We start from the raw sequence: 9,875 nt of genomic DNA on the forward strand, positions 1-9,875 counted from the left end.
TGCACGTAAAGCAAAGAAATAAGCCTATCCATAAATGTGCTGGCTTCTTCCTTCAAGTCCCAGCGCACCCTTCCACTACCAACAGTTCAATGAGAATATCATACAATGAAATGAGTAAGCAACACACGCCATTCTGCAACTTTGAAAGACGGTCGCCAATCTTCCGCAGCACCCAGAAGAGCCACAATAGCTGGGCAACTAACTCACTGGCACCAAAACGGGTTCCCTAATTTCTCAGGCAAAAGTTGCCAAATAACCACTTGGTAAAGACAACACTTCTTGGCCAGTTCACCCACCGAGCACAGTCCTCACGTACGCTCAAAAACAATCGAAAGCCATTCCCTGCCCAAAGTTACTAGGCGAGCGACGATTAAAGCTGTCTTCTCCCCCGAAACAAAGTGCTCTGGGCCGTCAGCGCCGCGGAAGCCGGCCGCGTCCCCGAAACTCCGGCTGGCTCACACCTGGGCCCGTGCGATCCCAAGCGCCGGCTGCGGAGCCGGGCGGTGCGGTTCGGGGCGGTGGGGGATGGGGAGGACAGGCTCGAATGGCTTCCTAATGTATCATTAAGGGGCAAAAGCACCGGTCTGGGAGCAAGAAAAGTTAAAGGAGCCGCGAGCTGACAAAGAGCGCCGGCCGCCGCACCGGGACCACCCGGCCGCGGCGGCGTTTGACAGCTCGGTCCCTGGCGCCCACAGCTTTGTGGCTCCAAGCGGCCGGGCCGGGCAGCGAGCTGGGCGTGCTCGGCGGGGCGTGTGTGGACGCCGGGCTAGGCCCTGGGGAAGCCGCCGGGCGGTTCTCCCAGAAGCGAGGCCGAACTCCAAAGTAAAGTGCGCGGCGCGGCCGGCGGGACCTGCGCGGGCGCCGCCGAACCGGGCCGCGCCTGGGCCGCCCCGCCCCCACCGGGCCGGGGGCCTGACAGCTCCGGGCCGCGCCGCCGCTGGCCGCCCGCCTGGCTCCCTCGCGCTCAACTTACTTCTTTCTGGCTCTCTGGAAAGGGGAAGCGCCATCTTTGCGAGGCCGGCCCCGAGGTCTTTTGTCTGCGGCTGCGGGGCTCGGGGCCGGGGCTCCGGGCTCCTCGGGGGGTGCTGGCGGCGGCTGCTGCTGCTCCGCGCTCCGGTCCTCCTCCGACGACATCCTAGTCACCAGGAAAGACACATGGATCCCGGTCCTCCTCCTGGGGGGCTCCTCCCGCCGCAGCGGCCGCAGCCGCCGCCGCTGCTGCTGCTCGAGTTGCTCCTCCCCGGCTCAGCCTCTCGCATTTCCCGCAGCCCCGGGAGCAGCAGCAGCAGCAGCAGCAGCAGCAGCAGCAGCAGCAGCAGGTACCGGGAGAGGCGGCAACATGGAGCTAGCAGGACACGCACTCACACACATCGGCGCGGGCGCGCGCACTCGGCGCGCAGGGGCCGGCGGGGGGCGGCGGGCCGGCGGGCGGGGCGGGGCGGGCGGGGCCGGCCGCGCGGGGCGGGGCGCCGCGGCCGGGGATGGGGACAGCGGGGCCGGGCCGGAGGGCGGGGCCGAGCGGGGCGGGGCGGGGCGCGACGCGCAGGGGCGCGGGCCCGGGGCGGCCGCGGGGGTCTCCGCCCGGCCCCTCCCCCCGGCCGCCCGCGGCGGGAGGAGAAAGGACCGCGGAGGGGGCGGCGGGGCGGCGACAGCCACCCCTCCCCCGCGCCGTCAGCCCGTCAGGCCGTCAGGCCCACGCCGCGGCGAAGTTTTGACAGCTGCTCCAGTTGTTGTGGTGGGTTCCGGGGTGGCGCGGGCGCGGGCCCCTTCAGCCGCGCGCCGGCGGTCGCTCCCTCACACACTGCTCGCTCACGGCGCTCCCCGCGATGGCTAAGTCCCTCACGCTCGGGGCTCGCGCGCGGGGCGATCGCTGCCTCCGCACGGCGAGCTCTCGCCGTTCCCTGTGCTCGCTCGCTCGCTCGCTCGCTCGTTCGCTGGCGAATTGCTCCCTCACGCTCGGGGCTCGCCCGCTCGGGATCTCTCCCTCACGCTAGCTTTCGGCTCCATCAAGCCTGCCTCCCTCACGCTGGGTTCCCTCCTCTCACTCGCGAACGCTCCCTCGCGCTCGCTCGCGCTCGCTTTTCCCTCCCGGGGCACTAGAGGAGGAAGTTTTGCGGCTGTGCGTTCAGCACACGAACGACACACGCACACGGCCGTGGCCGTCGCGCGAGGCCCGCACCCGGGTCCCTCGGGGCGACCCGCACCACAGACCTCTCAAACTCGCCGCCGGCTCGCCCACACACAGGCGCCTCCCGCCCCCGCCCCCCCCCCCGCCTCCTCCCCCCCGCGCGGCTGCCACTCACGGGGCTGGTCCCGCGCATGCGCCGCGCGCAGCCTGGCCGCGGCCGCTGACCTCACCGCCCCTCCCCCGCCCGCTCTGACGCGGCGGTGGCTGCAACTCCGGCTCTGGCGGGCGCTAAGCTGCGGACCGGGGATCCGGGATCAGGGTCGGGCCTGCCCCGGGTGGGGAGCGGTGTAAACACTCCGGAGCGTGCACCCGCGTGCGGGGCGCGCACGTGCCTCCGCGGCCCCCTGCGGGCGTGGGCCGCCCCGGGCCTCGCGGAGTCCCACGTAGGCTTCCCCGCTGCGGCGCGGCCATGGCAGGACGACGTTCGATCTCAACTCCAGCTGTAGTTCGACGTCATGTTTTAAACACTGTGAGCCCGGGAGGCTGCTTGACAAAAAAAGCCAAGCGAGCAGGTTGAGAGGAATAAAAGGTGTCTACACGGACAGAAATTCATCGGCGTGTACGATGTCCGTGCTAAAGAGATTTAAAAAAGAAAAATGGGACTACGGCTAAGCTGCCTCCCGTCAAAAACACAAATGATACCTTAAAAAATGGGGCCAGAATTCGCCTAAACCGTGCCGGGTGTGGAAATCTCTAGGACGCCGGGCTACTCGGCGCTCCCTTCCTACTGTTGGTTGGCGTGTGGGAGTGGGAATAGTAGAGAAGGGAAAACAGATCTGTGGAGCATTGTGGAAGGCTTAGGGTAGACCGTCCCTGGCTGAGCGCTGCACGGAGCCCCGAATCCCAGCGCGCTCGGCGATCACTTCTTTCCATCCTCAACAACAGTTTCAATGGTTTCCTGCTGCCTTAGCAGCCAGGTTATTAACACTGAACAGGGCTTCCCTTCTGAATCAAACTTTGGTGGTCCAGAATATATTTCAGCTCAAAGCACAGCTTTTTGTTGTTTTTGTTGTTGTTGTTGTTTGTAATGGCTGAAATAAGAAATTGAGTCGTTAAGTCATTGGAATCCCTTCAGGGTTTAATCTCTGCGGGCCTTTTCAGCTTTTTTATATGTACAGTCGAAGGAAGCTTGGAGACGGGAAGAAGGCTGTCGTGATAAAGGTAAGCCACAAATTAAAAGAGAAATATAATGCACTGTGACTTTTAATTATTAAATAAAAATATAAAAGGCGCCTCTTTTCATTTCCTTCTACACATTTCGCTTTAAATAAATGCTTTTTGGAAATTGAGGTTTCTAGACAATTGGCTTTTTTAATTTATTTATTGTTGTGGTAATATATTGTGGAACCCAGGGCTTTCCACATACTAATCAAGCACTCCACCACTAAGTTATAGCCCTAGACCTGAATCTTTTTTAAAGATTTATTTATTTATATGTATGTATGTATAAGTTTATGTGTACTATGTGTGTCCAGATACCTGCAGAGACCAGAGGGTATCCAATCCCCTAGAACTGGAGTTACAGGCACTTGTGAGCTGCCCTGTGAGCAGCAGAAATCAACTCCAGTCCTCTGCAAGAATACGTGCTCTTGTCGGGCGGTCTGCGGGCGGTGTTGGCATACGCCTTTAATCCCAGCGCTCCAGAGGCAGAGGGAGGCAGATCTCTGTAAGGCCAGCCTGGGCTACAGAGTGATTTCCAGGACAGCCAGGACTGTTAACACAGAGAAACCCCATCTTGGAAAAAAAAAATAGTATTCATCTAAAAAAATTAAAATGTTACATTGTTGTTGTTATTGTTAAAATAGAAGAACAGGCATGGAGCCCAACCCACACCTGTAATCTCAGCACTAGAAAGGCAGAGGCAGGTGGATCTATGAGTTCAAGGCTAGCATGTTCTACATAAGACAGCCAAGGCTACATAGTGAGACCCTGTCTTTAAAAAAAAAAAAAAAAGAAGAAGAAGAAGAAGAGCCGGGCGTGGTGGCGCACGCCTTTAATCCCAGCACTCAGGAGGCAGAGCCAGACGATCTCTGTGAGTTTGAGGCCAACCTGGTCTACAGAGTGAGATCCAGGACAGGCACCAAAGCTACACAGAGAAACCCTGGAGAGAGAGAGGGAGAGAGAGAGAGAGAGAGAGAGAGAGAGAGAGAGAGAGAGAGAGAGAGAGGAAAAGCCTGGCAGTGGTGGCACATGCTTTTAGTTTCAGCACTAGGAGGCAGAGGCAGGTGGATCTCTGTGAGTTTGAGGTATATAAAGTTACACCGAGAAACTTTTCCCCCCCAAAGAAATAACAATCATGATGATAGAAATTTGAACTGGGAGTAAGATAATTCACAAATTAAAGCAAAAGAGCAAGTTGATAATAGGACTTAAAATTAAAAACAAATTGTAAAATCAAGCTCAAAAATAAATAGGCTTGATGGTATAAACCTAGAACCCAGTACTTAGGAGGAAGCAGCCAAAGAAATAACAATCATGATGATAGAAATTTGAACTGGGAGTAAGATAATTCACAAATTAAAGCAAAAGAGCAAGTTGATAATAGGACTTAAAATTAAAAACATATTGTAAAATCAAGCTCAAAAATAAATAGGCTTGATGGTATAAACCTAGAACCCAGTACTTAGGAGGAAGCAGGAGAATCGGTAGTTCAAGGACATCTCTAGTTATGTAGTGGATAGCAAGCCAGCCTAGGCTACATACAACCTTATCTCAAAAGAATAACACAGAGGCTGAAAAGATCCCCTGCTGCTTTTGTAGAAGATTTCAGTTCCATCCCCAGCACTCAGATAAGACAGCTCACAACTGCCTATAACTCCAGTTCTGAAGGAATCCAATACCTTTGGCCTCTGGCACTCACTCACATACACATACAAATCTTAAAAAGATAAGAGGTGGGGTGGACAGTTGACTCAAGGGTTAAAGCACTTGCTGCTCTTCCAAAGGACCCATGTTCAATCCAGCACCCACATGAAGTCCACAACTGTCTGTAACTTAAGTTCCAGGGGATCTGTCAGGCTCTTCTGGCCTCCATGGACAGCAGGTACACACATGATACACAGACATAGATGCAGCAAAACACCATACATACACATTTTTATTAAATCAATTTAAAAATACAAAATTCAGAATTATAACCTTGTTTATAATTACCGTCCTTGAATACACATTTCTCAATTGTGTCATTAAAAATAGCAAAAGCATCACCCCCCCCCCCAAAACATGGATGCTTTGCACAATCGAACATAGTTTCTATTGTTGAAAAACATGAAATTTCCTATGTTGTTTCTGGTATGTAGTTTCTATGTTTACATGTGTTGCAGCAAATATTATTTTGGGGGAAAAGACAAAACTTGGTTTTTTTCCAAATATTAGTCCCCTGTACTGAGACTAGCTAGAATACTCATTTCTTCTCTTCTGTATCACATGTACAAAGCTATAGAACATCATAGTTTTCTGTTTTGTTTTGAGACACATCCTTGCCATATAGCCCAGGTAGAGTTCTAGAACTCCATGTTTCTGAGCTGGTCTTGAGTTCCTGATTCATTGGCAGAATATATGTGTATTACAAGTTACTACTACTGGAGAGTTACAAGGAAGCAGAACAGACCTGGAGCAGACTATCGTAGAGTATGTAGCACACAACTTGAGATCTGAGCAGCAATGCTTCCAGAAGGATGAAGGGTAAAAGATGATGAAGATGAGGTGCTGACTTAATCTTTATTCCCGTAGCTAGTGTAAGCATACGGTTAGTCAGGGTCTGGGTTTTTGTTTTTTTCATTTTTGTTTGTTTGTTTTGGGGGGTTGTATGTTTTTAAGACAGTGTCTCAGTATGTAGCCCCCAATGACCTGTATTTCCTACATAGACTAGGACTAGCTCAAACTCACAGAGATCCTCCCACCATGCACATTATCAGGGTCTGTCTTAAGAGGACTAATAGCAGATTCATTAGCATAAAGTTGACATGAGCAAACAAATCAAATATAACCCAGGATTCTGATAAAGGTGCTATGGTTTGAATGAGATGTCTCCCCAAAACTCATGTATTGAAGACTTGCTCCCCACACAATGTTTGGAGGTAAGGGCTTTGGCAAAGTGTCCGGACCAGTGCTTTGGTGGACTCATACTTGGATGGCATTTTTTGGAGGTGATGAAACTTAGTATGGGGGTGTTGGCTGGATTAAGTAAGTCACTGGGGGTGCACTTGAAAGTCTGTTTTGATCCTCTCCTCCTCTCTTTGTTCCACCTGCCCTATAATGTTCATCCTCATCACAGGCCTACAACAAGGAAGCCAGCCAGCCATGAACCAACACTTCCAAAACTGAGAGCCTAAATAAAGCCACCTCCCTGAAATTGTTTCCAAATATCTTTTTATTGTGACAAAAAGTGACTGACTCTGAAGTATTTGAGGAATTTACTCAGTACAATAAAGGTTTTCTGTATCAGTCATGCAAATTATACCTTTCTGTGACCAGAATGGCAAAAATGTAGAAAGCAGCTGTTTTCTCAACATGAACCATCATAAAGATAAGAAGGAAGCTGGGTGTAGTGGCACCCATATAACTTTTCTGAATAATTAGGCCAGATACATGATGCGTGCCTCTAATCCTAGCACACTCACAAGGCAGAGACGGGAAGATCTCTGTGAATTTAAGGCCAGTTGGGGTTACATAATAAGACTCAAAAAAAAAAAAAGAATGTAAAATATGCACCATTTTAAAAATATAACAGGTATGAAATAACTATAGCAACTGCCTCTAAAGAACTGCATTACAAAGGTCTTTTCATTTCTATACCACGTTTTTCTAAACTACTGCGCTCTTTCAGGGCACAGCTAGTACTCTCTTAATCATACATAAGTAAATATGTACATATATATTTTATGTGTTGGAGTACTGGGGAGAGTACATTACTGGCAACACAGAAAAAACATCTCGGGAAACAATAAGCAAGAGTGATTCTCCAAGAGTCTAGGACAGTGACTCCATACAAATTTATAGTCCAGATCTGTTCTTTCCAATTGATGACCTATAGATGCCACTGAGTGTCTTTCTTAAGAGTGCAATCTTTGCTTTGCTACTAGCAGCTATGAAAACATCCCCAGGTCCACTATGACTGTTGTCCTCCTGTTTTTCCATGAAAGCTGAGTCTTAAGTTCTTTGGGTTTGTTTATCCAGGGCTTGTTTTCTTTTCAGTCAGTGCTGAGGACCAAATGAAGGACTTTGTGCCTGTTAGGAAACTGCCCACCACTGAGCTGCATCTCCAGCTCAGTTTGAAATTTTAAACAGTATTTCTTTGGGGGTTGGTATTTTTACTGGGTTTTTTTGTTTGCTTGGTTTTAAGTTTTGGGTGTTTGTTTGTTTGTTTGTTTGTTTGTTTTTCAAGACAGGGTTTCTCTGTGTAACATCCCTGACTGTCCTGGAATTCACTCTGTAGACCAGGCTGGCCTCAAACTCAGGGATCCGCCTGCCTCTGCTTCCAGTGCTGGGATTAAAGGTGTCCACCACCACCTCCCGGCCTATTTTTATTGTTAAAGATGCACTTTGCTGGGGGTGTAGCTCAATGGTGGAATCCTTATGTAACATGTACCAAGGCTGTAGGTTCATTCTTATCACTGGGGAAAAAAATACATTATATGTATTACTTTGTATAAGATGTGTCAGTAATGTATACCATGTCTGTATGTTGGGAAACTTAAAGGAAGAAGCAAGAAAATAAATAGAACAATCATCTTCAAAATGGGATGGGCTGGAGCTACGGCTCAGTGGTTAAGAGCACTCCCTGGCTGTTCTTGCAGAACAATGAGGTTTGATCCAGCATCAATATGGCAGCTCTCAATTGTTTTTAACTCTAGATCTACTAGATCTGACGCCTCTTTTGGCCTCTGAGGGCACTAAGCACACGTGGTGCACAGACATACAAGCAGTCAAAAATTTATCTTTTTGTGTGTGTGAGAGAGACATCTATCTCATCATGTAGCTGTGTTTGTCCTAGAACTTGCTATGTAGACTAGGCTGGCCTAGAACTCGGAAATCTTCCTGCTTTTGCCTCCCATAGCTGGAATTAAAGTTGTATATCACCACATGATGAACCAGCCTGCCTCCATTTTAGGCTTAAAAGCCATCTTATAGTAAAGACAAACTATGCTCATTCCATTTATGATTAAATCTCTGTTTCTCAAGGATTGGACCATGCCCCAACCTGTAACCTTAACTACAAATGGTTCTGTACTGACTGTTCTAGGAAACAGCAACCATGTCTTTGTTTCAAAAAGTTGTTAGAACCATCTTGCAGCTCTTACCTTTGTTTCAAAAGGTTATTATGACTGCCTATTGTTATGACTGCCTTGTTAGGACCACCTTGCAGTCATGTCTTTGTTTTAGGAGGTTATTATTCCTAACTCGTTATGCTTATGTTCTGCCCAGCCTATTTTGCCAGCCAAATCTCTCATTTAGAAAGTCTCTATCTAGCCTTGAGCTATAAAAACCCTGTCTTCCAGCCAGGTGGTGGTGGCACATGCCTTTAATCCCAGCACTCCGGAGTGAGAGGCAGGCTGATATCTGTGAGTTCCAGGCCAGCCTGTTCTACAGAGCAAGTTCCAGGATAGGCTCCAAAAGCTACACAGAGAAACCCTGCGTGGGGGGGGGGGGGGGGACACAAAACAAAACAACCTGCCTTTCTCTTTGCTGACCTCTTGAACTCCACCTTAGGTGGATGCGGCCTGTATTGGAATAAAAAAGCAGCACACACCTTTAATCCCAACACCCAGGAGGCAGAGGCAGATGGACCTCTGTGAGTTCAAGGTCAGATAGGTCTATAGAGTGAGTTCTAGGACAACCAGAGCTACACAGACAAATCCTGTCTTGAAAAAACAAAAATTTACATCCACTGTATATAAAACCATACATTCAAGGTGTCTATGAGATTTGCTGGGGGGGTAGAAGACATCCCAGCAGACAACTATGACCAGAAGGTAACCTGGAAACATGCCAGCAAGTGCCCTACAGTAGAAGTTCTCCAAGAACAAAGAATGGCTGTGACTGTTCTAGAAAAGGTCTCTTTCTTTCCTCTCCCTTCTCCCTCTCACATATTTGTTCCTAGGTTTGTCTTCTTTTCAAACTCAGAAGACTGCTGTGTTAGATACATCAGGTGCCACAACAAAGTACCACAATCCGGCGGCTTAAGACACTACTAATACTAATGTCTTCCTCATCATTCTGGAGGCCAGAGGCCATCAGTAAATGTTGACAAAGCTGGTTCCTTCTAGTAGATGCTGAAGAAAAACCTCCACCCTTTCTCCCATCTCTGCCTCCATCATCACACGGCCTTCCCTGGTCTTCATCTCCTTTCCCTGAATCTGTGTCTTCTTTTCTCACAGGAAACCAAGCTTGTTGGACTAAAGACCCTCAGCAATCTCGTATGTCTTAATCTTAGTGAATAGCATATGTAAAGCATTTTACGTCCAAAAAAAAAAGAGGGGTCATATCCATAGGACACACCATTCAGCCCAGTGTAACCACCAAGCAGCACCCTTCTTACCAAATCAAAAAACATACTGTTAGAAGGGCTGAGGACATCAAAGTGCTGGGTTCAGACCCTGCACTGACCCTTTACATATCTTTGTATACAATGTATATAGTTAGAAAATGTATCGAGCCAACAGACTAATAATACACAAACTTCAGT

General features: G+C 49.5%; 1 protein-coding gene across 4 annotated transcripts in view; it reads right to left on the bottom strand.

Moving 5' to 3' along the window:
- Nucleotides 1–1,310, bottom strand: part of Kmt2c (lysine methyltransferase 2C) — a 235,888-nt gene extending 234,578 nt beyond the window's left edge. For 3 of the 4 annotated variants that reach the window (XM_059257756.1, XM_059257757.1, XM_059257755.1), the window contains exon 1: nucleotides 974–1,310. In XM_059257756.1, the coding sequence (XP_059113739.1) occupies nucleotides 974–1,134 (161 nt within the window). In that variant the 5' untranslated portion in view covers nucleotides 1,135–1,310. The remainder of the gene's footprint in view (nucleotides 1–973) is intronic. The other variant, XM_059257758.1, reaches the window with a different exon arrangement.
- Nucleotides 1,311–9,875: the final 8,565 nt, after the last annotated feature.

The sequence above is a fragment of the Peromyscus eremicus genome, chromosome 3, assembly GCF_949786415.1.
Source record: "Peromyscus eremicus chromosome 3, PerEre_H2_v1, whole genome shotgun sequence".
Taxonomy (NCBI): Eukaryota; Metazoa; Chordata; class Mammalia; order Rodentia; family Cricetidae; genus Peromyscus; species Peromyscus eremicus.